Raw genomic sequence first — 27899 nt, 5'->3', positions numbered from 1 at the left:
TACACACCTGGAATGATCGATAAAGAAGGCCACATTAATCTATTTTAACCACTATGCTAATTGAGAAAGCTAGCTAAAGCTAAACCTTTCATGGTAGCTCGGTGGCTATGGAATTGCGCTGCTATGCACGAAGTCATGGTTTCAACGCTGGTCACGGTGGCTATGTTCTGATGGTGAATGCAGAAACACTCGTGTACCTTGCATTGGCTGCATGTTAAAGGGACTGACAGCCAATTTTTGTGGTACCTGTTTATTTTTAAGCACTATAGAATGGTCAGGGTGTCCAAGGCTGGAGTGGCAATGTGGAAAACATCACGGAACATTTTTTATCTGAATCTTTTTTAAGTATGCAGTTGCGATCATGATCTTGGAAGTCATGCACTGGAAATAGTGATAGGTGGGCATGATAGCGACTGCACGCTGGCGTTTGGCGGGGGCGGTGGGATATGCCAGTAGTGCTGTTCATGTAGTAGTGGCAACCATTTACGGCACTATTAGTCGATGGCATTTTGCATATCGCAGGGAGAACACGGAACTCGGGGGAAGGGGGAGGGTAGGGGTACTCACTCACAGACTTGTGTGTGTATAAAAGCGATCATGTGCTCTGACATTCCATGAGGGGCGCCACGACTCTGGCGCTCCACTTGTTGCTACAAAGGCACTGCCGCTCATTAGTGTTCCCTTTTTTTTTTTTTTTTTTTAGTGGCACTAGCATCAAGTTACTCTTGTTTCTTGAGCAGCACTTCTGGTCAACCTCCTCAGATGACCAGGGAGGAAATTCAAAATAAATAAAGAGAGAGAGACAAACAATAGTACAGTACAAAATTCATGGGTTTCATTATAGATGTGGCATGAGAGCATAAGTTTAGTTACAGGTTGAGTTACTGAAGTGTCTGTAATAATTAGAATTAGAAATCACTGAGACGACCAGGGATGAAATTTAATGCAAATTAAAAAATAGAAAAATGTACAGCGCAATATTCATGGGTTTCATTATCGATATGATACCAGAGCGTAAGTTTAGTTACAAATTGAGTTACTCAAGTGTCTGGAATAATTAGACTTAATTAGAAATCACTGAGTGCCGCCCACCAAAGCAAAGAATCGTAGACTTTAAGAGACCTGCCACGTGAGCACGACTTTGACGAAATTCCTGGAAACCCGTAAGTAGAAAGTGGCGGTAATGACGTCACACACATAAAGGTGGCATGATATTTAACTGGCTAATTAATGGAAAACAGTTGCCTCTGAGTTTGGTTCGTGCATTGCGATCATCTAAAGTTAACCTAAAGTACACAAACAACGAAGTGCGAGTGCCACTAAGACACCCAAGCCAAAGATTAGGGTTGCCTGCCATTTTTTTGTAGCCTGTAATTTGCATAGAATGAAGCACAAACATCTGTGTAATATATAAAGACTGCGATTTCAAATAAGTAAGGTGCTTTTAATAACAGCTGACTTGCATACAGTGAGCTGATTATGTGCATCTCAAGTACCAAGGATTCGCTGTCAGTTCACGTCACCACACCATTTCTTGCGGCTTTCTATGCCGATTGAAAATTATAATTCCTACTTAAATCAAAAACAGCATGTGCTCATTGTAAATCGTGTTCTTTTCATTTGCAACATCGTTTCACGACAGATTCTGGGCGATTGCCAGTCCCATTAAAAAACCTAGGTGGTCAGAATTAATCTGGATTCTTTCACTACGTTGTGTGTCATCATATCATGGTTTTGGAATGTAAAGCTGCCAGCTTTAATTTTTTAGCTAAAGCTTGTGAAAGTTGCTTGGTTTCCAGCTACAGTTTGCTGAAGTAGCCATTGAACTACTCAAACAAGACAATCCATATTACATAGCTATATTATTACAAAAAGCAGCTACATCTAGTGGCAAAGTAGCTAAATCGCCGACAGTTTCGCCAACACCATTTTATTTTATTTATTTTCTTTATTGCATACTGTACAATCACGGTCTGAGCAGGGAAAGTGTAAAAGAAAACATGAAAAAGGAGAACACATTAATAAAAAGGAATTAGTAACACCTTAGAAATACAGCCAGAGACATGTTACAGTGCATAGTCTAAGCAATTCTTGTCATTAATGGTGTGTGGAAAAGTATTTGAATGTGTCGGTTTTTGCAAAATATGGAGTTAAGGTGTGCTGATGGTGGTGTCGAGTATGTCCGGTGATAGACCTGTTGCATAATGGCTGACAGCCCCGTTACCACATTGGCGTCCTGATATCCTTGTGAAGTGTAGATGCATGGGTAACTGTCGGATGCGCATCGGAATTTTGTGGGCCATGTGGGCTCTACTTCAGCCCGTGCCAGCCATTTGTCTTTATTTCACATTAATTGCAGCAGTTAAGTGCAGGTAATAAGAATGTCTACGGTCCATACATGGCTGGTTATCTGCTTTTCACACGTGAGCGACAGCGTCGTTGCGAGAAATCACAACGGACACGATAAAGACTGTTGCAGTAACATGGAGAGCATCCCACTATGACTAACAACTGAGGGAGACCGGGAGGGTGGCAATCAAGTGCTAGGTCATGGAAGGAGCAAGGGCACGTATAAGGAGCATGGCAGACAACACAAGCTCGTGACGTAGCGCTGTTGATGTCAATGTCGCCAGGTGCTGGACTTTGTGGTTTTCTGCACGCAAGTGCTTCAAAACTGCCCGTGCCACACGGGTGAGGTTAATGCTGCTAAAAGCGTAAGGCCTTAAGGTTCTTAATGCCATTATATTTCGGTCGCTGCTATATGCGCGTACTTATTTACATTAAATGTTGTGATGGCAACAGCTGCAGTAAACAGTTGTTAGTAGCTGTTAGTAGTTAGTTGTTAGTAGCAGTAAACAGTAGCTTGCCAATCGTAATACAATAAGTTAAAAAATTATTTAGGGAGCAAGCATTTTAGAAATGAAAAATATTAGTCTACGCTCATTACGATGGACCTGCATACAACAGACTTTCGGATATAACGGACCATATTTTAGCCTTAGTTTGTTCTATCTATTTTATTAATGCAACGAAGTTCGCCTTTAACGCACTGTGCTACAACGGACTATTGGCTATAGCGGATGAAATTAGTGACAATTTTTATCAAAATTGGGCGCACAAAATGGACTTTTGCCTTGTCGTGTCGACACGGGCTGGCAACTGGCTTGCGAGGGTCAGCTGACAATTGTGGCTCAATATCTTGCACACGCACGCGCGAGGGAGGGAAGGATGAAAGCCGGGCGGAAGCTCAGCGTCTTTCGCGTGCGAGACACAGGAAGGGGGGGAGGGAGCAAAGAGGAGGGGAACGCTCTACTCCGGTGGCTGCTGTCCCATAGGTCCCATAGGTCCCATAGAAAATTTTGGTTATATGCTGTAAGTTGTTACGTGTCCTCTAGGGAGCATTCTGCCGAAAAAAAATTTTCAACTGGGCTCAATAATAGCCGAGATAGAAATATTTCAGTGCCGCGAACTTATGGTTTCAGCAGGTGGGCTCCACTGCTAAGCAAGATGCTCTCTCCACTCGACCCGTCGAGCCTATGCAAGCGAAATTCCTTCCCTGCATTCTCTCGTACCAGACCTCGAGGATCGCAGGATCCATTTTCACAGGCCCCGTCTTCTTCTTCTTTTTGCTCCTCGCTTTTAATATTGCTAACTTCAGAAGATGCTGTCATCGACATCACCACATCAAATGTCCTTAAATTTGAACATGTGGCAGCTCTGCTGAAAAAAATGTCATTAAAGAGCTTAAGGCATTAACGAACGTGTGTCATTCTTTGTGCCTGTGTGGCACGAATGTTAAATGTTTTAAGCTACATTTGGCCATCTATATTTTGTCAGTTATGTGCACGTGCCCACAGAAATATTCTTGACTTCGAAATTTTTATGTCAATATTCCTTTAATTAAGAGGAAGCTTCAGCTCAGGAGCTTTTATCTAAATACACGAGAGTAGAGAAATCGTTTTTCTAGGAACCCAGTGCACTGAATTTGATGAGGTTTGTTGCATTTGGAAGAAAAAGTTGTAATATAGTGACTGTTGGAAGCAGATTTCTTTTTAGGCCATAAATATTTTTTAGCAAGAATTATTGGAAAAGTGCAAAATAATAAAATAATAAAAATTAAAGAAATCTTGTACATAAAGTTTACAATACCCTAACTCACAAAAAACACGATATCACAATTCTGTAAACAGAACCTAGTAATGCATCTAAAGCGGATAAATTTGATGCGTTACACGCAGCTCTGAATTGTATCGCTAATTTCTGAGCAGAACTTCTGCAAACACTTGTAAAACATTGTGACAAATCGCATAAGCTGTAGATTTATATGTCTAGTTCGTCCACTTTCGACGCTTTAGCAGATACAGTTTATATAACTGCAGTTTGTTTTTTATGCAGATTTATGGATTTGTAAACTGCATGCTTTATTTTTATTTTTAACTTACCAGTAAATACTTTTAGGCTCTAAGTCAGAATTCTGCTTCCTAAATTTAGTCACTAGAATATAGCTTTCTCTCTGAAATGCAACAAATATCATTCAAATAGGCAATATGTAAAACCTGCAAGGGGCACTTCACCACAAACCTCCTTTGACGCAACCAAGATAGCAAACCTTGGGCTAGAATCATAGGTTATAGTGTCAACATGCAGGATGGCGACATCATTCCTGCTGCCGTTCATGCCCCGTACCATCCAAGCTTTCAAAATGTGTGTCTCAGCTTTAACAGCGCTACAGTAGCAAAACACGGCCCTATCAGTTAGCGAAAGTTAGGTGTGTGGGAAAGCCTGCATGTGCACTTTCGCATGTGGTCTATTGGTCCAGCAGTTCTCATAAAAACTATTTCAGCATTTTACATGTACTTGAATAAGGAAATCAGAGTTGGCCATGAGCTCAGACGCAGTGTTATTTTTTTTTCCGAACCAGGACAAATCCCATCGCTCTGTCACTGCAAACAGATGATGAGGGGAATATCAGGAGTACCTCATTTATAATATGATGTTAAATAAGAAGTAAAGGTAACTTTTATTATTTTATTGTGAAATCGGCTTTGGTAACTCGTCTGCAAAGAAATGTTAGATTGCTCACGAAGTCATGTCAGCAATGTTTGTGGAGCTCGTTATGACCTGAACTGAATATGGTGCAGGGTCTTGTTCAAAAGGCCGAAGATGTGGTAATTCGATGGCGCCAGATAAGCGCTGTACAAAGAATGGGGAAGTGCTAACAGCCTACGATGGATGTCCGCCGGTTGGACTCCCTTTGAACACAGGAAATGCACTATGGCCTGCTCCTCCTTGATGATGCAATTAGGGAGTGGTGCATCCATATGTCACACCCTTTTCCTGTGCGACAAACTCGAGTAAATGGTGCAAAGATGGACACTCCTTACTTCCACGTCACCCCAAGTGTACACATGGTGACGTCAGGCACACATAGCCTTCATTTATTCCTGCGACAAAATGAAATTGCGTTTACTTTTTGATTTACCCTCGTGTATCTTCTAGAATGAAAATCGGGGTGCCTGTTACGATTGAAGGCATTTTATTCTTCCTTTCTGGCAGTAAAAAAGTGGGCATGCGTTACATATGGGGACATGTTAGAATCAAGTAATTATGGCAATTTGCATGGGCTAAATGTGATGCACAGTAGGATTAAGACTTTCTTTATAACTAGAAAGTGATAGACAGACCAGGGACGCCAATAACAACTTTGCCAGGGCGAGCTGCAGGTAAGAAAAAGTGATCCTATCCGTTGCAAGCCACGTGATGGAGCACTTGCACAGTGGTATTGTGCTGCTCTCAAGCATGTGTTCAGCGAACAAGGTCGGCTCCTGTCAGATGACGGCGAAAATGCCCCCACCATTCCTATCATTGGCAATAAATGTTTCTACCACCACCACCACCACCATGCTGCTGGCGGAACGCTGCCGACGAGATAAAGAATTCCCTGCCGCTTCCTCGTCACCAGTCATGATGCAGCCAATCTTGTTCACCGAACACACGCTTGAGAGCAGCACAATACCACTGCGCAAATGCTCCATCATGTGGCTGTTTTCATATTTCGTGGGCTTTCTTTGCAACCCTGAAAAAAGGACAATGTGAGATTGTACAGGAAACAACTCGATCGGTGGTTTCTGAAGGTGCTCTACAAACCTGCACATCATACTTGGAGTCCTCAACCAATAATTAAAAAAGTTGTGTAATTAAACTTAACTAGTGAGTTGTAGGGAAAACAAACAATTGTCTGAGTTACTATAGGCTACTGCAAACAGTATGCGTTCGGTTCAATTCGCTTCCGACATGCCTTTCATATTTAAATTCTTGGCTCAAGTTATGTGGGACAACCTGTATATGTCATGTGTATTTTGGAAGATTATTACTTCTCATGGGAGCATATCCAAGGTGTTTCCTGCCTTGCTTACAGAGCAAAGATAGCTGTTGCACAAGGTAGTCTGCGAAAAAAAAAAAAAAGTGTGTGCTACTGTGTATAGGAAGTGCAGTTGCTTTCTCATTGTGCATTGCATAACATATGCAGAGAAAACCCATTATGAGAAAACAATGGACGTGAATGAGCCTTAAAAAGACATTATGGAGGTTTTGCATTCAGTTGTGTAAGCTACAATGGAAAATGGCTTTCAGTGGGGCATCTACCTTTTTACCTCTTGAAGAGCTACATTGCAGCTTTGTAATGTTGTGGTATCCTAAATATTCAATCTAGCCATCAAGCAACGTAAACACCATGTTGACTGCTGTAGCTCTGCAGTCTACAGGTTTTCCCGCTCAGTTTAATCCAAACGCCATTGAAAATAATCCAGGTGCCAGCCAATTTAATCTGCGCGCCAGCATTTTTAATCACAGTGCCAATAACTTAATCCCAGCGCCATACGAATTAATCCGCGTGCCAACTCATTTAATCCTTGCGCCAGCCATTTTAATCCAAGTGCCACACATTTTAATCCCAATGCCAGTCAATTTAATTGTGTTGGAAATTAATTGAGAAACGAATAATTCTTGCAGAAGAGCTCGTAAAAGGCGTCATGAATGCCGTATATTCATTGATGTGATCACTATATTGGCGTCAGCACTATAGGAGCACAGTTTCCACGCTACCAGTGTTGTCATGGTTTCTTCAGAAACACTTCCGTGTGTTATACTGCTCGCTCATTTCCTCCTTTTCAAGTCGCATTTCTGAGTGTCAAGAGACTCACATAAGTGAGGCGGAATCGTGACGAATATTACGCGACTTGGGTTGCAATCATGACATGCGATTTCCTTCCCTATCATCTTGAATATCGATCGACATTGTTCGCAAGGGTAAAAACTTGCTCACCATTACTCAGGCACTTGGCATAATCACTAAGCAATTCATTAGAGCTCACTAACCTTGTATTTTTCATGCACACTTATGCTTCCGTCATGCATACCAAATGAAATGAAAACGCCGTCTGCTGAGTCCTCTGTTTTTGTTTCACCACCATCGCAGGAGAACGGCGTGTGCAATTTCGCCTGCGGTGACGCAGACGATACTTGTCTGTTTTAGCTTTTTCTGTTCTACTGCTCTATGTCATTCAGAAATACTTCCAGTAATGTAATTCTAAAGAGCACAAACTCTTCTTAGTACTTCCACGATTTCCCTGTCGTCTTCGAGCGCGTTGGACTTTTCGCTTGAAAAGCACACGATATCGTCTCGTAACCAAGCGGACTCAGCAGACGGCGTTCACGGCGCTTCTCTAATAGTGGCGGTCTGACCTTTTGTTATGTGCTCCCGGTGCTACAGCTGTGCTTGATTTTTACCTGAGCTGACCGCCATGGAAGGTGGGACTCCTGAAGACGAACAGGCGAGCGTCGTGCGAAAGCGGGGTCCTCCGTTCAAGGATCAAAATAAGCCACGAAGGAAAAACAACAAGGTGTCTGACGTCGACCGATCAAGAATCGTCGATGCCTCAAGCCACGGCGGAGATTTGAGAAAACTCGCCGAGACGCTGGGCATAAATATAAAAACTCTAAGGTCGATTTCAGCGACAGACCGTGAAGTGTCTCTGAAAAAGGGGTGTTCCATCAGAAAGTTTGGTGCCGACGTTGTCCCCATCGTAACAAGAACTGTCGACGCGAACCTAGCATTCACGCTGAAACAGATAAAGCGAACCGTTGAACAAGAAATACCTGGCCTCACAATCAGCACCAGTTCTGTTGACCGCCTCCTCGACGCACACACCAGCTCCATCAAATTAGCGACTCAGAGGCCGGTGGACCGCAACCGTTGCGACGTGAAGAAGAAGCGAAAAGAGTATGCGCAATGGTTACAAACTAATGGGCCCCGGGTTTGCCGCTTTTACGTCGACGAAACGAATTACAATATATGGGGCTCAAGAAAATTCGGCCGCGCAAAAAAGGGCACGGCAGCGCTCCAGACGACGACTTCGACGAAAGGCGCGAACACCAACATCACCGCCTGCATGTCGGCAAACGGTGTGATGCACTGGCGAATTGTCGAAAGAGTCTATTGGATTGTATTCAATGACTTTCTCGCCGATTCTTCCACCCAGGTTGACTCTGAGGAGCCAGATACAGAGGCCGTCTTCATTTTCGACAACGCTCCCGCTCACAATCGCGCAGAACAGGCAAATCTGGTCAGCTCGATCCATTCCATCAAGCGCCTGCCGCCATACAGCCCTTTTTTTAATCCCATTGAGGAAGTTTTCTCCAAGTTTAAATGTCAAGTTAAACAGTACCTCAGTGAGCAGCGCGACGTAGTGCTGGTGACTCCACAAGGAGTCACACAAAAAGGAGCACAGGCGCTCGTTGCTTATAAATGCTGCACAACATGCAATGGCACTTGTTCAACGCGTGGATTGCGCTTTTCTTTTGTTCAGGCTGCGCTTAGAGAGGAGGGCATGTAGTTGTTCTCGGTTTGTTTCTATAATACCATTCAGGAAGTGCCCTGGTATCTTGTGAACTTAAATACTGCATCGAATAAATTACATATTTTCGTTCAAAAGTCTCGCCGTATCTTTGTACATCTCATGTCGAGTGAGATGTCTCATAAAATACATCACGGCGCTGTTTTTTCGGTTGTACTTCTTGCCGTCCATCCTCGAGCTTTAGGAGAAAAGAATGCGCACTCAATCCCACGCATCCGAGATTCAGCTATTCGTCAATTTTCCACTTATATTTCATTAACGCGAGGCAACAATCAAAGTGCAAGCCTATACAAGGATATTTTCTTTCGAGGTCGGTAGCATGACAAGGTTTCTGGCAATATTAGAACCACCGTTCCATAATGACCAATTCATTTGTAAGAAAAAGGTGTGACTCAATTCGCATATTTCGCCTTTTAAAAATATTTTAATATTATTGCAGCCCTTAATTAAGAGCGTGTGCTAAATAGTCTTCATGGTGACATCATGTGAGTCACCATCATAACACGGTTTGCGCGTGTCAATGCGTCTCTTCTCTAACGCGATATCTTGAGCGAGTTCCTCGGAACAGCGCATTGTAAGTCACTAGTGATCACGTCATGTTAATGAGCGATAGTAAGCAGTTACCTGCCCTTTGAAAACCATTTCTTTTGCTGTACGTGCCGGCAGGTAAGGGGAGTTGACGCTCACGTGCGAATGTAGTGACGTCACGTGAGTCACTAGTGATCACCTCATTCTACTTTGTGATATAGAGCAGGTTGTTGCTCTTTAAAATCCAGTTCGTTTGATATGCATGTCGTCAGGTTAGGAGAGTGCATGGTTGGGTGAGAACCGTGGTGACGTCACGTGAGTCACTAGTGATCACCTCATTCGACGTTGTGATATTGGGCAGGTTGTTGCTCTTCAAAAGTAATTTTGTTTGATATGCATGTCGGCAGGTTAGGAGAGTGCACGGTTGGGTGAGAGCCTTAATGACGTCACGTGAGTCACTAGTGATCACCTCATTTGACTTTGTGATAATGAGCAGGTTGTTGCTCTTCAAAAGTCATTTCGTTTGATATGCATGTTGGCAGGTTAGGAGAGTGCATGGTTGGGTGAGAACCATGATGACGTCATGGGAGTCACTAGTGATCACGTCATTGGCTGGGCGATAGTGAGCCGGTTATTACCCTTTATAAGCCACTTCGTTTGATATGCATGCCGGCAGTTTAGGATAGTGCATGCGTGAGAAGCGTGGTGATGTCACGCCAATCACTAGTGATGCCGTCACTTGAGTCATTGATAGGGAGCATGTTTTTGAGCTTTGAAAGCGATTTCCTTTGATATGTTAGTAGGCAGGTTAGGAGAGGTGCGAAGGCGGTGGCGTCGAGCGAGTCACAAGTGAGCTAATCATGTCACACAAGGATAAGCTGTTGCATTCTCGGAACCATTTCATTTGGTATGCATGACGGAAGCATAAGAGTGCATGCAAAATACAAGATTAGTGAGCTATATTGAATTGCTTAGTGATTATATAAGCCAAGTGCCTGAGTAATGGTGAGCAAGTTTTTACCCTTGCGAACAATGTCGATCGATATGCAAGACGATAGGGAAGGAAATCGCATGTCATGATCGCAACCCAAGTCGCGTAATATCCGTCACGATTCTGCCTCACTTATGTGAGTCTCTTGTCACTCGGAAATGCGACTTGAAAAGGAAGAAATGAGCGAGCGGTATAACACACGGAAGTGTTTCTGAAGAAACCATGACAATACTGGTAGCGTGGAAACTGTGCTCCTATAGTGCTGACGCCAATATAGTTATCACATCAATGAATATACGGCATTCATGACGCCTTTTACGAGCTCTTCTGCAAGAATTATTCGTTTCTCAATCACTTTCCAACACGATTAAATTGACTGGCATTGGGATTAAAATGTGTGGCACTTGGATTAAAATGGCTGGCGCAAGGATTAAATGAGTTGGCACGCGGATTAATTCGTATGGCGCTGGGATTAAGTTATTGGCACTGTGATTAAAAATGCTGGCGCGCAGATTAAATTGGCTGGCACCTGGATTATTTTCAATGGCGTTTGAATTAAACTGGGCGGGAAAACCTGTAGAACTGGCCAATACTTGTTGCCATTTTATTCCTTAGCCCGCAGCGATTTTGCTGGACAGACTCTCATTTTCCTGGTAAAGTGCGAAAGCACTCTCGCAGGGGCAAGCGCTACAGTGTTGGTGTCAGTAGCTTTTTGAAGTTGTGAAAAATGTCTACGTTATATCAGACATCAACTGTGCTGGTGAAAGTGTAGCTGCGTGCCTTAGCAGTCGATACATGTTTGTCCATAATTTTTGGGTCAAAAACTATGCATGAATAATAATGTAACAATACTTAGATTTAGGTGCACATTAAAGAACACCTGGTGGTCCAAATTTCCAGAGTCCTCTCCACTATGGCATGCCTCATAATCAGGTCGTGGTTTTGGCACGTAAATCCCCACAATTAAATTTTTTTAAAAATAATGTAACCATAGCAAAACCGTGCTGTGTAGTTCCAGGCTTTTCTATGCTTTCACTAAGGCATGGAGTTCTTTGCTGTTGTTTAGCCACGATGAGAGAAAACTTGCTGCAGGGATGAAGTTGTTTAATTTCTCTGATGCCTCCACTCTCAAATGAGTGCTCATCGATGCTCCAGTCCATGTTCTTCCAAAGTCTATTTTGACTGTGCACCCTACCTCTCAGATGTGCTCCAGCTCATTCATCATGAGGAGTGGAAAGATCTGCATGAGTGCTGACGACAAAAAAAGCTGATGTTGCTGCTCTCGTATGCCAAGAACAAATACCCCCGAGTATTTCACCAGCTCTGTGAAGTGCAGGCTTTCCCGCTTACTGGCACCATCTGCGTTCTCAAGCAGAAAGAGGGCCCTAATTCTTTATGTCCCAGACTAAAGTAAAGCCATAACACGCATTCTCCGCCTGTACGACATGCAGATTGCCCATGCGCCAAGTAAAAGTCTTTGACATGAACTCGTGAATGTGAATGAAACTAAAGAGTGAAAAATTTGTTGTAGTGTATGCTATTTCAGGGGCGATGTGTCCATGTGTCTACGTCGGCAAAAGTGGGCACATTGAGAAGTGGCTGAAGCAGCACCAATGTCAGTTGAAGCCACACATGTTGTCAAGTGCACTTTCTGAACATTGTGTTGTCAGGCCATGATCAGTATGGTTGGACGAGACGTACTTCGCAAGCATGTCTGTTAGGGTGCGATTCAGATGCTCTGTGAGACCATTAGTCTGTGGATGGTAAGGCGTAGTCAACTTGTGCTTGGTTGAGCAAGACTAAAGGATGTCGGCGATGACTTTAGAAAGAAATGTCCAACCACAGTCTGTGAGCAGTTGGTGTGGAGCATGGTGTGGAGCACCATCCTGCAGAATCGCGTCATGTAAAAAAAAATTGGTGACATCTGTGGCGCAGCTTGTTGGAAGCGCTGGTGATGGTGTAGCGCGTGGTGTAACCTGTCGCCGCAGCGACCCACTTGTTGCCAGACGTCGATAGAGGGAAAGGGCCAAGCAAGTCCAAGCCAACGCGAAAGAACGGCTCCAAAGGAATGTCGAGCAGTTGAAGGCATCCAGCAGGGAGCGTCTATGGTGTTTTTCAGTGCTGGCATTTCTCATATGCCGCAACGCATTTCCGAACGGAGCGGGCATGGCCTGGCCAAAAGAAGCTTTGGCGAATCTAATCGTAGGTGCGAGAGACGCCAAGGTGACCTGCCGTTGGTAAATCATGAAGTCCTTGGAGAACAGCTGATTGAAGGTGCTTGGGAATGACGAGCAGTAGGGCAGGACGGTTGGGGCGTACATTGTGGCAGTATAATACACCATCCCGGAGAATAAACAGGTGAAGGGATGAATCAGAAGGCGAAGATTCCAAGGCGTCGATCATTGCATGCAAGGTGGCGTCATGGCATTGCTCATTGGCAACGTGTAGCAGCTGAGAAATGGAGAAAAAGCAAGCGTCAGTTTCGGGGTCAGGGCCAGCGGGTGGTTCGTCCACTGGATAGGGTGATAGCAGTCTGCGTCTTCATGTAATCGGCCCAACTTGTACACTACTGCATAAAAATATTCTTGCAGCCGCAGCGCCCATTGACCAAGCCGGCTGGTAGGATCCTTGAGTGAGCTAAGCCAGCAGAGCACGTGGTAGTTCGTAATTACAGAGAAGTGCGTGCCATACAAGTACGGGAAAAATTTGGGAACCGCCCAGATGAGAGCCAGGCATTCACAATCTGTAATCGAATAGTTGCACTCCGCAGCTGTGAGGAGGCGGCTAGCATAGGCAATAACACGATCTTGGCCCTGTTGGCGCTGGGCTGTTGGCACGGCTCTGATACCGTGACCACTGGCATCGGTACGCACCTCTGTAGGAGAGGACGGGTCAAAATGGGCCAGTCTAAGTGGTGTGGTGAGAATGTTGGTGAGGTGGGCAAATGCGGCAGTTTGAGCGGGGCCCCACGTAAACGGCATGTCCTTCTTCAAAAGGCCAGTAAGTGGTCGGGCAATTGCTGCGAAGTCTTCAATGAAGCGTCGGAAGTAGAAGCAGAGTTTTACAAAGCTTCAGACGTCTTTGACAGACTGAGGTACAGGAAAAGACATGGCAGCACGAATTTTCTCCGGGTCTGGTTGACTACCGGGAGCATCGACAAGGTGGCCCAGCACTGTAATCTACCGGCGAACGAAGTGATAATTCGATTAATTTAGTTGGAGCCCAGCTTCGCGGAAGGCTTGAAGAACAGCTGATAAGCGCTCAAGGTGTGTCTCAAACGTAGGCGAAAATACGAGAACGTCATCTAGGTAGCAGAAGCATGTTGACCATTTGAACCCTTGAAGCAAGGAGTCCATCACGCGTTCGAACGTTGCTGGGGCGTTGCATAGACCGAATGGCATAAATTTGAATTGATATAGACCATCAGGGGTGACGAATGCAGTTTTCTCTTGGGCCTTTTCATCCACAGAAATTTGCTAATAACCAGACCAAAGGTCTATTGATGAAAAGTAGTTGGCACTGTGGAGACAATCGAGGGCATGGTCAATGCGAGGCAATGGGTAGACATCTTTCTTGGTAATGCGGTTTAGATGACAATAATCTATGCAGAAGCACCATGTGCCATCTTTCTTTTTTACAAGCACTATGGGCGACGCCCAAGGGCTTGACAAAAATTCAGCAATGCCTTTGGCAAGCATATTGTTCACTTCATCTTGAATAACCTTACACTCTGAAGCAGAAACTCGACATGGCCGTTGATGAATGGGACTGGCATCACCAGTACTGATGTGATGCTTAACCATTGAAGTCTGCCCCATTTGGCGATTGTCGAGGTCAAAGAAGTCATGGTAGGAAATCAAAAGGCGACACAGAGCTGCTGCTTTTTCAGGCAATAGGCCCGTAGCAATTATGGTACGAAATGGTGCGTCAGGGCAAATAGCATCCTGTGGACATGGTGAAGAATCTGAGCAGACATCTACGGGAAATGTTGTGACGTGGCCATCTCCGATAGCACGGAGCATTGCAACCAATATGCCTTTGGGTAGAGCTTCCTTTGTCTGGCCAAAATTAACGACAAGGAGGCATGTTCGGTTATCGGCGACAGTGACGACGGAGTGGGGCACAGTGATATTATGCATAAAAAGGACATTGGGAACAGGTGTGGTGACGTAATCACCATCGGGCACCGGAAAAGATGAAAAGATGGCGACATGGCCAATGTGGAAAATATGAAAGTCAAGGCTTTAGGCAGCAGGCAGATGGAGGCGGTCATAATAATGTTGTTCAGCATTTCGGCACGAATGTGCGCAAGTAGAGGAAGTTCAAGGCAAACGGTACCGGCAGAACAGTCGATCAAAGCTGAATGCGCCGTAAGAAAGTTGAGTCCAAGGGTTAGGTCATGGGGACAATTGGACAGCACTGTAAAAAGAACCAGAATGTGGCAGTCGGCGATACTTATACGGGAAGTACACATTCCAGTGACGTCAGCAGTGCTGCCATCGGCCATGCATACGACTTGAGTAGTAGGAGGTGTGAGAACCTTCCTCAGTCGACGACTGAGGTTGCAACTCATTACTGAAACCTGGGCTCCAGTATCTATTAACACCATCAAAGGGACACTGTCAACATGAACATCAACTAAGTTCTGGTTAGTTGGGAGCGTCAGTAGAGGATTTCGTCTCGACGAAGATAATGCAGCACTACCCCCAGGAGCTGCATGGTCTAGTTTTCCGTCCAAGAGGGTCCATAACTGGTCGGCGATGAATAGCGGCGTGGCTGGGGCAACGGGGACCAACGGTGCTGAGGTGACGGCGAATGAGCAGGACGACTGTCATTGACGTATGCGTCAGAGGTAGGAGGCATACGGCGAGGCAAGTAATGGCGCGGGTCGGCGTATGGGGCGAGGAGACGAGAAAAAGGAGCTCGAATACGGTGACGTCCAGGAGGTGTGGCAGTGGCAAGCAACGTTGCCAATGCGGAAGCAACGGCAGCAAATTCGCTTTTTGCCCAGAGTTCTCCACTCTGTAGGGTTGCGGTACCTGGGAGGGCAGTACAGATCGTTGTGAGACGTAGCTGGCAGCACCAGTTGGGCGTCATGTTGGGAGATGGAGCAGGCAGCGGGAAAACCTAGGTTTGCAAATTCTTGCCGCACAACTACCTGAATGAGAGAGATTGCTGGGGCTGATTGGTCAATGGCGGGTTCAAGTGGGTGTGGATGTAACGGTGCAGGACTTGTAGCCTCAAGCTCGCAGTGAACAATACGTGTGATGGGCTCATTTAAGGGTGGTGAAGCAGTCGATGTCGCAGCCATGTTGGGGAACTGGGAGAACTGTGGAATGACGCGGCAGCCTTTGGCAAGCTCAAAGCGGCGGCATTCCTTGACAGTGACTTCGATCGGGGACCAACATGTTTAACACGTCGTCCGCGATCCCTTTGAGTACGTGGCCGACTTTGTCAACCTCGGCCATTTTCTCGGTGACTTTCCGGCAAAGAGTGCTCATGTCTTGTATGTACGATACGATTCAGTAGAAGACTCAACTCGGGTAGCAAGCTCTTTTCTAGCAAGCAGCTGCTGACTGGTGGGATTTCCAAAGAGGTCGCTGAGCTTTTCCTTGAAAGCATCCCAGCTAGAGATCTCGTCCTCGTGTGTCTGGAACCAGACTCGAGGAGTTCCACCCAAGTAGAATAGGACATTTGCTAGCATAATGGTAAGGTCCCAGCGGTTGTTTCGGCCAACACGCTCGTACAGGCTGATCCAGTCCTTGACGTCGACATTATCTTGGCCGGAGAATATGCCAGGATTGCGGGGATTAGTAACTGTAACATACATTCTTGGAGTCGCAGAAGTAGAAGGAGACGAGGTGTCATCACTGGGGGAGCCATGGTGGAAAGCAGGACGGTGCGGCCACTGCGGAGCTCCGTGGCGAGGACGGGGAAAGGCACCCTCCACCAAAATGTTACGCGAATGAAGGATTAAGAACTGGGGACTATTTACAAAGTATATTTACAAAAGATAACTGCAGCGCCGACCAGTTCAGCCAAGTGCTCGAGAGCCAGAGAGCGTTTGTCGTCTTCGTCTGGGCGCCTGCGTGCATCGTCCACAAGAAACACACAATATGCATGTATCAGTATTACCTAGTATTAGGCATGTATGATTGCAAAAGAAAAGAACCAACAATGTGTCTCTATCTAGAGTGGCTTAATATCCAAATCATGGCAGACACTCGACCAAAACGATGGAAATTTGCCACCTGTGTACGCTAGGTGTCTGACATGTTTTAATCTCGTTTGTGAACAAGGCTCCTGTGAAGGAGCTGAAACATTTTAAGTTTACGAAATTGTCTGTGGTCGGTGTTTTGTCCTTTTGATTGTCTGATTTTTTTTTCATGCTAATCATCGTTGTTTCCCTCACCTTGCGTCCTCGGGTATCAGCCTTCATCCTCTGTGTGGGCTGTTAAACAGTGTGTGTACGTGCATGTGTCTGAGCAGCATGCTCATGCTCCAAGCCGCTTCCAAGCCTTCATATGCTTACGGTTCCTCTTGTTGCAGTGTGCATCCCTGTGTATGTATGCATTCTTTGATTTTATGCAGCGCTGCTTTGGCTGTTCGTGCTCATATGTGCATTTGTGCAGGGCACTTCTCTCGCACTTGTCTACGTATTCTACTCCTTGTCGTTTACTTTCGTGGTACGTCATTGCCCCACAATATCATGACTGTGTTGTACCACAAACTAGGTTTCCCAGGAAAGGAAAGAAAATGCTAGGCCCCATTTTAGATCGTGCCATTCAGTCCGCCTGACCCAGCTAGGTGAAACAGCGTGGGTGGCGGGTGTTCTTTTGTCAGGTTGAACGACACATTAGTGGCAAAATCTGCGAATTACTCCCTATTTCCCGCCTCATTCTCGCTCCCCATTTTCCCCACTCGCCGGCAGGGAGAGTGGACGGGCGCCGAGCGAAGTGCGAACTACTGCCGTCGTGCTTACTGGCACGCGCGCGCAGGTAGTACTACCACGGAACACCCATCTACCTACGATGACGTCGCGCGGATGAGTCTGGGGTTTCAGGTAGCGGCGGCGCGCGCGTCGTTCGGCGGCTGCGCATCCCGACTCCCGTCTCCGCCGCCAGCATCGCCGGCGAAGTATCGGTAGCGGGGCGCTGCGCGCGGATCGAAGTTGTTCTTCGCGCGTCCTGGAGGGGCGCGCCAGCCATGTCATAAGCTAGCTGCGGAGCCGCCTCTGAACTGCTGCTGCTTCGACGAGACCCGGGGGCCAACTCCATTCGGCATGCCTCATTCTGTGCGCGACGGCACGCCGCAGGGACCAGGACGGGTGAGCGAGCGAGCGAGGTATAACCGTCCGTGCGGCTCCCCCCGGCGCGGCGGGCTGCGGCGTAGTCGACGACGATCGGCGTGTGCCGTCGGCCTTATCCGGTGCTTGTGGTCTCCGGCGCGCGATCGCGCGCGCGCGCTGTGGGTTATCGATCGGGAAAAAGATGGCGAGCTCGCACTCCGGTAACCCCGTGGTGGTGCGGTCTGGGTCGCCCCGGCTTGTGCGCGCATTCGCGGATCTTCATCATCCGAGGTTGTGTACGACGCGTCGTCCTGTATCCTCCCCGGTACGTACGTGTATACCGCGCGCGTTGTGTGTCGATCGTCCCCTTCGGGAGCGTGACCTCGGCGTCGAGATTTGCGGATCGTCGTCTGTGCCTTGTGCTACGATTTCGCAGTCGGGGCTTGCTTGGTGTTGCGGAATAAGCCTTTTTCTCTCTTTTTTTTTTCCCCCGGATCCGTCGTGATGCTTTGCTCCTCGAGAGAAAAGGACCTTTTCCTGAAAGGGTTGTGAAAACTCTGCAGAGGTTGTGTCGACGCGCGCGTAGCTGCGTAACGCATAAATGTGGAAACCTTCGGTTGAAGAGCGGAAGGGATTCGGAAATGTGCGGCGCTGGCTTTTTTCACCTCCCCCCACTTTAGTTTGCTGCTATCAATGATTAGGGCATACATGCATGGGCCATTGCATCTCGCGCAGAAATGCTTCGTTGGACCCTTTCGTGTAAGGAAGACTGGATAATCTGTTGGGTTTGTTGGTTGCCGCCGGTAGAATGCCGGCACAAAAGACATCAGCCCTGAAAGGGGTGACCACACGTGAGGTAGCCCCTTTGAACATTGCACTTCCTAAATTTGCTCTTAATTTCCTCAAAACATGTTTGAAGATGGGTTAAATTCCTCATGTGCAGCAACATATTATTCCTCCTTCTGGGCGAGCCTGGGTTGACCATATAGCCACCTACTTCTTCGCGCCTTGGACTCGCAACCGAGTCTACATGGATCACAAAAGCCGTTGATGCTTTGCGGGCTTCCCTGACATGCAGTTGATGAAAGCAGGGGAGTGCTCTCGTGTCCAGGGGAGGCGCTATAGGAATTGACGCGAAATCGAGTGCGGTTGGCTTCGCAGTATTGCTCTGCGCCGAGTTGCCGAAGGGATAATTTCGTTTCACAACTGAAGGTGACCTTCGTGCTTGCCCAAACTGCAACCTCGCAAGTAGAGGCTTGGTGTAAAGGTTTCCGACGTTAATATGCGATGTGCAGCGAGTCGGTTTGTTGGCAGCGAGTAGTGCACAGAAGGTGAATCCTTCTGCGGTCACGTTCACGTGACTGCGGTCAGCACGTGAACATGTGAAGAACGCCAGCGATACTGGAGCAATAGCCGAGGACATGGCCCTTATATGCCGAAGAATAGTGCTACTGTGCGGTGAAAGCACTGTAAGCGTAGTCCTGAAAAATTACGCTTGGTGTTAGTTCATGCTTTGGTTCCTAACCAGTTGTGTAGTTAATATCACGAACAGGCGATTTCTATTCAGTCACATTGGGAATATTAACAACACTTGGTCCAACCCGCCGCGGTAACCTAGTGGGTACACGGCTTCGCGCTACTGAGCTCCAGGAAGCAGGATCGAATCCCGGCCACGGCAGCCGCATTTCGATGGGGGAGAAATGAGAAAAACAAACAAACAAACAGAACTACACGCTAGTGTACCGTGCATTAGTTACGGTGCGCGCTAAAGAAACCCAGGTGGTCTAAATTAATACGGAGTGTCCTGCTGGGGCGTGCCTCGTAATCAGATCCTTGTTTTTGCCTCTTGGAAAGCTGGAATTTAATTTAAGTCAGTTTGATAGGATTTACCAGCGTTTGCCAATTCCAGCTCTGCGTAAAACGTTGCCTGTGGCGCTCGTTGCAGCTTCCCGAAAGTGGTTACACGCGTGCTAACCGAATTTTTCGCTTGAATGAAATCCGCATGAAGATTTCGAAAAATTTCAAGCGCGGTGTGAAGTTTCGCGGAGTGCGGTTTCGCTCGAAATCTATGTGGGGCGCTGTTATACGCGTTTCACCTTCAGATGCAGCTTCACAGCAATGAGAGTGTCGCCTGTAGATGCGGCTTCACGGCAGTGGGGATCTTGTTGCGGCGAAGCCGCATTTTAATGCGAAACTTGCGTTGCAGTGAAGCAGAATATGAAGGCGCGCTCAGCATTGAAGCGGAAGCGCGTTTTAACAGTGAAAGCACTGAACATACAAAACGTGATTGTTTCTTGAGGTTTGATTGGAGTATCAGTTGTTCCTTGTATGTTTTACAGATATCTACAAGTGCCTGGGCATTGTTGTATGTGGTTATTTGCACAGGTTAGATGGTTGGCCTCCTCCTCCTATGTTTTCTTCGTTTTCCGAGGGTTGTTATTGGGCGTTAGGGTCGCGTGCAGCGACGAGTTATACGCGTGAAAAGACGGTACTTCAGATGCTGTGAACATATGCCTGGTGGCATTTTTGAGATACAACCATTTATGACCATGTGGTATCACAGACACTCTCTGAGTAAATAGAGAAACCGGTGTTGAAAGCAAATTTGCAGTATTGCTAGCTCAATCACATTCAGAGGGCTTCTCAAGTATTGCTCAGCCATGCTGTGTACAAACCACAGGGACAGCATAAAGTTTGAATGTTCTTGATAATTCAAGGTGCTATTCCTTACTTAGTGAACACTGTGAAAAGTACTGTCGGGTATTTGTAGCTGGTACAACTTAAGGGCTGAGGTCAGGATGTTCTCTTAAGGGATAATATGCGACAAGGTTGCACAGTATGCAGCAGTTGCAGACACAAGAATAGCAAATAGTAGTGGTTAATTAATCTTCACATTGTAAGGGGAATTGTAACACAGTGAATCTCAGGTGGTATTACTTTGGTTTATACCGGCCACGGCCGCCGCATTTCTATGGGGGCAAAATGCGAAAACACCTGTGTACTTAGATTTAGATGCACGTTAAAGAACCGCAGGTAGTCGAAATTTCCGGAGTCCTCCACTACGGCTTGCCTCATAATCAGAAAGTGGTTTGGCACGTAAAACCTCATTATTTAATTTTTAACACTTCGGTTTATTATGCTGTGTAGTTAGCGCAGCGTATAAGCTCTGTGCTCCAGTTAAAAGAAAGTGCAGACAGTCACAATGCAGAACCTTGGTGTCAGCGTTAACAAGCGGTATTTGTTTCCCCACTTGGTTATTGCATGGCTTGTTGCTGTGGCTCATTTCTTCGACTTATCACTATGATTACCTTGTTACTACACTTACCTTATGTATAGCCCTGTATAAGGTGAAGAAACGGCTCCTGCTGATAACATTAAAATGTGTCACTTAGGCTTCAGTTGCCCTTTGTGCCATTAGCCATGAGTTGACAAAGTGAGAACTCCTTTTTTTTCCCTTTTTTTTCTTTTTGCAGGGTAGTGTTAGGAGATGAATTTCCTCAAAAAGAAGATCAAGGGCCACAAGCGAGGAGGCCCCGAGAGTGACGAGGTTGAAGCGGCCATCTATGCCAAGCAGCTAGCCGAGGGCCAGCAGTCACAGCAGCCGTCAGAAGGTGCTGCCAAGGAGCGTACCGGCGAGGAGTGGCGCTTCTTTGAGCAGCTGACGCAGCGCGTACAGGACACTGTGCACAAGACCCAAACCACCCTAATCAAGATAAAAGAGAGCTCTGCCATCACCGAACTCACCCGGCCTGACTACTACCTCGAATCTGCTGCCGCGCCTACCGATCCTGCCAGCCCAGCCAGATCGTGGGTGAACTTCGAGGAAAGTGAGGGTGCAGAAGTAGCGGGGCCCTCCACAGGCACCTCAGAGCAGACTAAGGAGCCGGTTGGAGATTTGGTGAAGGACCTTGTGAGCGAACCATCTGGTGAGCTCGTCAGCGAATCAGTTAGTTCTCCACCGGAAACTCAGCCGGCCGCTGACGACGACCAGGCCAGAAAGCTCCTCGAAGAGTTTGGCTTTGGCATCGAGGAGCCGCCTCCACCGCCACCTTCAAACGCACCTCACGTTGACCTACTCAGTGGTTTTGGTGTTGAGGAACCGCAGCCCTCGGAAACCCTTCACGTAGACGTCAGTGATCCCTTTGACACGTCATTTGTTGACACACTCACAACAAGCACCGAACCTGACCCCTTTGACACTTCATTTGTGGATCGCTGCGTTGCTGCCAAGGAGGTGCCACCACCACCTGTTGAGGCTGACGACAGTGAAGCCAGCCCAGAGATGAGCAACCCATTTCTCACCGATGCATCTGCTACGACTGGTGAAACTCTCTTCAGTACTGGTGATGTTGGCGACGTTGCGCCCGATGTCCCGAACTTTTTTTCAGGTTCGCGCAGGTCGAGCACAAACCCTTTTGACAACCTCGAGGAAGACTTGGCATTCTTTCAGGCGACCCTTGTGGGTGCAGAAGAAGCAAGTGCGACGCAGAGTGAGGCCAGTAACCTTTTGCAGGACATTGCAGCAACGTTTCCGTGTGAGTCCGAGGACACTGTGCACCAACCGCCAAGTAGCGATCCCTTTAAGTCCAGCGAGACTGAGCAGCGGCAGCAGCCTGTGTCAGACCTGTTTGTGGGTGAGCATGAAACGGCACCGGATGCCTTCCAGGTTGCTTTTGGCAAGGCAAGCTTTGACCAAGGCCTCTCACCCGACAAGTGTGGACTTTCGGGAGGCGCCTTTGTTGACACGTCTCCAGAGGAAGCTGGAGGCTCGCCTGTGGAGCCTATTGGCTCATTTGATCCTTTTTCAGACCTCAGCCGAGAGAGCCAGGAGCCCATTCCAGCTGCTCTGGCCAGCATCACACCACAGAGGGAGGATGTGAGCCCGTTTGACATTGGGCCCAGCGAAAAACAGGAAGCACCTGCTGCAGCCAATGGTAAGCCTGAGCCATTTGCAGACTTTGCTACCAGTGAAGTGCCACCTACATCTTCAGAGTGTGATTTCTTCGGAAAAGATTCAGGTGCTACTTCAGCTGTGATAGCCTCTGATGACCCGTTTCATTCAGGCAATGTTGCTTCTCCACCTGCGCCATCTAGTGATGACCCATTCAGTTCAAGCAGAGTGGCTGCTCAGCCTAAAATGACCAGTAACGACATCTTTGCGACTAGCAGTTTAAATGCTTCGGTTGCCACTGGCAGTGACCCGTTTCATACGGCTGATGTCACTGCTACTACATCCGTGGTGAGTGATGGTCATGACCTCTTCGATACAAGTGATGCAGCCGACCCTGCTACGACTGTCGCTAATGCCTCCTTCAGCAATGGCTCCTTCGGTGCTCCTGTCATACCAGCGAGCGATGATCCGTTCCAGACAAGTAGCACTGCCGCTCCAGCCTTGGCAAGTGGCAACAGCTTGTTCGACACTAGCGACATCCTTGCTGCAGTTGGAATGGCAACCGATGATGATCCTTTCAGTGCAAGCAACATTGCTGCGATGGTTCCCCCACCTGGTCCTGACCCTTTTGACACAAGCAGCATCCAGCTTGAGCCTGCAAAGAATGCTGTTCCCTTCACAGATACGACTGCCTTTGAAGCATTCGCGGCAAAATTTGAGCAGGCCATTGAAAAATTTGAGGACACCACCCTGGCACCCGCATTTGACGACCTCGACCAACAATCGCTGCAGGAAGATGATGATGCAGGCTTCGGTAGCATGGACATTTTTGACCCCTTTGCACCTAAGGTGCCACCGCAGCCCAAGGCATCTCCAAAGGCTCCTGTCAAGGAAGTCTCGCAAGATTCGTTTGACGATGATGATGTGGGACCTGACCTGTCTGTTGTAATCCGACCGAAAATGCGGGAGGTCGCTGCACCGGATCTGGTCAGTCTTGAGCCACCGCCCAAGCTGCAGCCGCCACCGAAGTCACCCGTGCGGTCTCGGTTCAACCCATTCGACCGGGGTGCAGCAATTCGAGATGAGCCAGTGGTCGACGAGGTGGGACCCACACCGGCATTGGGAGATGCCGCGACCATGCAGCGCGAATCAGCGGAGAGTCCATCGACACCACTCTTCGATGAAGATACATCACAGCCACTTGAGGAGTTTCGGCCAAAGTTTGAAGGCGACGGCTGGGAGATGATGCTACGACATCCGAACAAGAAGAAAATCACGGGCAACCGGTACTGGAAGAAAGTGTTTGTGCGCATGACTGACCAGAACATCCTCTACTTACACAACAGCAGGGAGGATGCTGACCCTTTCCAAGAGGTTCCGCTTCAGGTGAGAAATCAGTGCAAATACTGACACGCACACATTGTTTATAGTTTTTGGATGCCCGTTTTTCACTGGGTGACCACTGTTAAATAGATTTTGCTCAGTCCAAGTCGCGCCTGTATGTGTCGGAACATTCCCAAATGTTGCTGCCGTTTCTGTAGCAAAAGAATCACTTCTAGTCACATTGTGTGCATGACAGGAATAGTGGTGTACATTCTGAAATGTACGTGAACACCAGAAATTACGCTGGAGTGTGCAATGAGTCGTGTAAATAGCCGATGAGTGCTTGACTTGTAGGTCAGATTTCGATGACCAACGATTGGGCTCACCGCTATTACTGTGCTTTAAGTATTGCTTTTCTTGGCACAAGTTTGCCCAGTAAAGCATTAGATTCATGATGCAGTTTCACACTGACTGGTTGCTGGCCATCACTATGTTGTGAAAGTATGCTCGCATGCCTGAAAATGTTAGGTACTGTATTTTCCCAAATCTAAGCACACATCTTTCTTGCGCTCATGCTAAAGAAAGCCATGGAAGATGTTCAAATGTTGAAGCACATAACATGATACTGCAAATCCACAGTATGAGTATCATAAGGTTGGTCAAAAGCCATTTCAAGCACTGTGGGAGGGGGGGGGGTGTAACTAAGTTTAGGTAAGTTGCCACTTACAATCACAGTGCTATACTGTAGTTGCTCATTCAAACTATCAGTTGATGTGGAGCTTGCTTGTTTGCCCCTCGAGAAGCTACTTTTTCTTGCCCTGTGGCAAATTTCCTTCAGTTTTGTTGGTGCTGTTTGTAACACCTTCTTCCATGCCAATGGCAGTGGGGAAATGATGGCATTTTTAATATGAAGGCATTTACATTCATGTGCAGATCATACTGCAGGCTGTTTCATTCTAATAACAAAGGAAATGCTGTGCTCAGGTTTGAGTAATGCTTGCAGTCACTTCTTGATATAAAAATGGTGACTTCTTGATGTGAAAGGTGGGCTATTTTCCAGTATATTTTCCATATTTTCCAGTATATAAGCCGTGTTTCTTTCTTAATTTTTCGGCAGCGTATCTTATCAAAAGGTGCGACTTATATATGTTCTTTCTTTTCCCCCTATAAGAATGCTGTCAAAATTGGGTTGAATGCTAATGGCCACGCGAAGCTCACTGGATTGACCACCTCCGGCAGTTTCTATGGGTTGCGTGCGCATTATGGAGGTAGCGGGTTCTTTTCGTGATCGAGTTGCCAAGTGCCGTGCGAGAAGGATTGAGCAGCAACGCATGTGGTAGCAGGCCCATTTCAAGTCGACAGACTCTGAAGTTGTCGCATCTGCAGATCGCTTTCAAGATACGGTGCTTTCCACCCTTGCGCGCAGTTCGGCTCACCGTCGCATGCTTTCACTCGCACATACAGCACATGGTGCACAGGGACAATTTTATCGCCCACGGACCCTATAAGAAACATTGCGGCGACCACGACGACACAAATGTGCTTGGAGTGTCCATATCATTGGCAATTCTATAGGAACGGCGCCGATACGCTTGCGCGTGACCTGCGTTCATGAAGAGAAACGGCACTGCATTTTTTAAAATTGCTTACTGAATGAACTGGTGCATCTGATACACCGGTGCAACTTATATACGATTTTTTGGCATTTCGAGAGGGGCGTGGCTTATACAAAGGTGCGACTTACAGACAGGAAAATACGGTAAATTCAATTTGTCCTACCATTTCCTCGCTCAGCTAGTGGACATCAAACATGTCAGTAGTCTGCTCTTGACATCTTTTCGCCTATGTGGCAACATTAGAAAGCTAAACCATTTGTTTTAGTGTTGTAAGTCATTGCCGGTGCTGATATCTTGTGTTAGTGTGCTCAACGATGTCAGGAACATTCTTGTTAAGGCCCACCTTGCAAAAAAAAAAAGAAAAAAAAAGTTAGGACTAATCTCATGGTGATATTGCACTGCTGATACATTGATGCCAGCAGCTAAATTGGATAGTGCCTTTCATTAGACAGTTTCACCCTCGTATTTTCAAATGAATCTAGACTCGATCCTCTACCTCCACTCCATGGAGTTGTGCAAAGCGCCACCTCTCAGCTAGAGAAAACACTACACTTCTCAAGAATTGACATGGAGTTGCAGTGCAGAGCAGTGATCACTACTATCGAAGGGTGGCACTGCCATCTATTTCCTTGAGTCAAGACATAGTGCTGAGTGGAGAAGCATTCTAGAATATGGAGGTTAGAATAGCGTTCGGTGCCTTACATATATTAAATGCAAGTACTTCACATGATGCTGTGGTGAGAATTCAATGAGGACATTTTAGCTTAATGTACGGGAAAGCAAATGTAACTAAAACATTTGTGGATGATGTGCCACCTGGTGCATGTCCAACCTGTCCGAGACAAAACCCTGCCATTCCTATGCCGAGGCGTCTTGTCAGGCTTGCAAATGCCAGAATGGCCAAATGACCTCAGAAATCGGGCATGCTAGCCGCTCATAACTTGCGAGTCAAGTTGTGAGGAAGCTAAAGCTTAACTCTCCATTTATTCATGATCAGCGATAGCGAGAGTGAAGCTGTTGAGACAATTTGCACTAAGTGGGAGCCATGGGTGCCGTTATGTTTTACAATGCTATTTCTTAGCGTATGTGAAAATTATGTAGGTTAATCTCGCCAAATGTATGTTAGCATATGTAAGCCAGAGGGATACAGTAGCATACAGAGCATGTGCAGTGAGGATGGTAGTACTTCTCCATGCATGTAAGGCATTTGCATTTGCTTCTGAATGCCAATCTAAAGCTCTCTATTGAAAGAAGGTTTCTGTGTGTTAGATGCAGTGTCAAAAAGATTCTGCTTGCATGTATACCTTTCGGTATTTCATACTTAGGTATGAGTCTATGCCATCATGTCTCCACTGCACCACCATGACCATGCTACATTTCTATTTTAGCTATATTTGTATTTATAAAAGTTATGGATCCCATTGCCAGAAGGTTTTTTTGCAACACCCAAATACAGAAACCAACCAAATTAGAGGCTGTTCTGTTTTGGTGATTTCCATTTACAGAACTTGTACTGTACTATTCTAGTTGTTCAAGCAGTGATACATTAAAAAAGTTTTTTTTTTTTTTTTGTCTACCAGCTGTTATGCGCTATGTTCTTTGGGAGGTTGTCCTCTGCTATACGAAACGACGATGACCAATGTGCAGGCTTGCTACTCACTGTCCGAGATGGGTGCCCAGCAGTTTGATGCCTATGGCAAGATCTTCACGGTGAAGCTGCAGTATGTGTTCTATAAGGAGCGGGTGGGTGTGCGTCCGGGCCAGATCTCCAAGGTGATGCAGGGCCAGATCACGAGCGTTGGCCAGTTTGCCAAGCTGGGCCTGCCCCTGGAGCACGCACCCCAAGTCTCGCAGCTGCTCAAGCTGGGCACCCAGAGCTGCGAGGACCTCAAGAGCTTCTGCCAGGTGTGTTACATGCAACTGCGCGAAGCCAAGAGACGATGAAGGCAGGGAAAGCATGGGGGAAATTGACGGCTCTCTTTTTGATTGAAACGTAGAAGTAAGGAAAAGGCAAATGAAAGTGGACATAAACAACCAGCCATAGGTGGGAGCCAAACTCGCATCTTCCACAGTGTGCATGCTGTGCTAGTATCACCATCATCATCATCACTGGCCTATTTTATGTCCACTGCAGGTCGAAGGCCTGCAGGTCAGGCTCTTCCTGTGACCTCCAATTACCCCTGTCCTGTGCCAACCGATTTGAACTAGTGCCTGTGAATTTCCTAATTTCATCGCCCCACCTTGTCGCTTTGCGTTTCTTGGTACCCATTCTGTGATCCTAATCGTCCACCAGTTATCTAACCTGTGCATTACATGACCTGCCCAGCTCCATTTTTTTTTCTCTTAA

The 27899-nt window shown here is 46.9% G+C and overlaps 1 protein-coding gene across 2 annotated transcripts in view; it reads left to right on the top strand.

The window, feature by feature from the left end:
• stnB (stoned B) overlaps positions 1-27899 on the top strand; it is a 53506-nt gene that overhangs the window by 1604 nt on the left and 24003 nt on the right. Inside the window, exons 1-3 of one of the 2 annotated variants that reach the window (XM_075699517.1) lie at positions 17653-17761; positions 21196-23999; positions 27200-27457. In XM_075699517.1, coding sequence (XP_075555632.1) covers positions 21210-23999; positions 27200-27457 — 3048 coding nt within the window. In that variant the 5' untranslated portion in view covers positions 17653-17761; positions 21196-21209. Of the gene's footprint in view, positions 1-17652; positions 17762-21195; positions 24000-27199; positions 27458-27899 lie in introns of those variants that run through there. The other variant, XM_075699516.1, reaches the window with a different exon arrangement.

Source organism: Dermacentor variabilis, chromosome 7, assembly GCF_050947875.1.
Source record: "Dermacentor variabilis isolate Ectoservices chromosome 7, ASM5094787v1, whole genome shotgun sequence".
Lineage (NCBI taxonomy): Eukaryota > Metazoa > Arthropoda > Arachnida > Ixodida > Ixodidae > Dermacentor > Dermacentor variabilis.
This window is presented reverse-complemented; position numbering and strand designations above follow the sequence as displayed.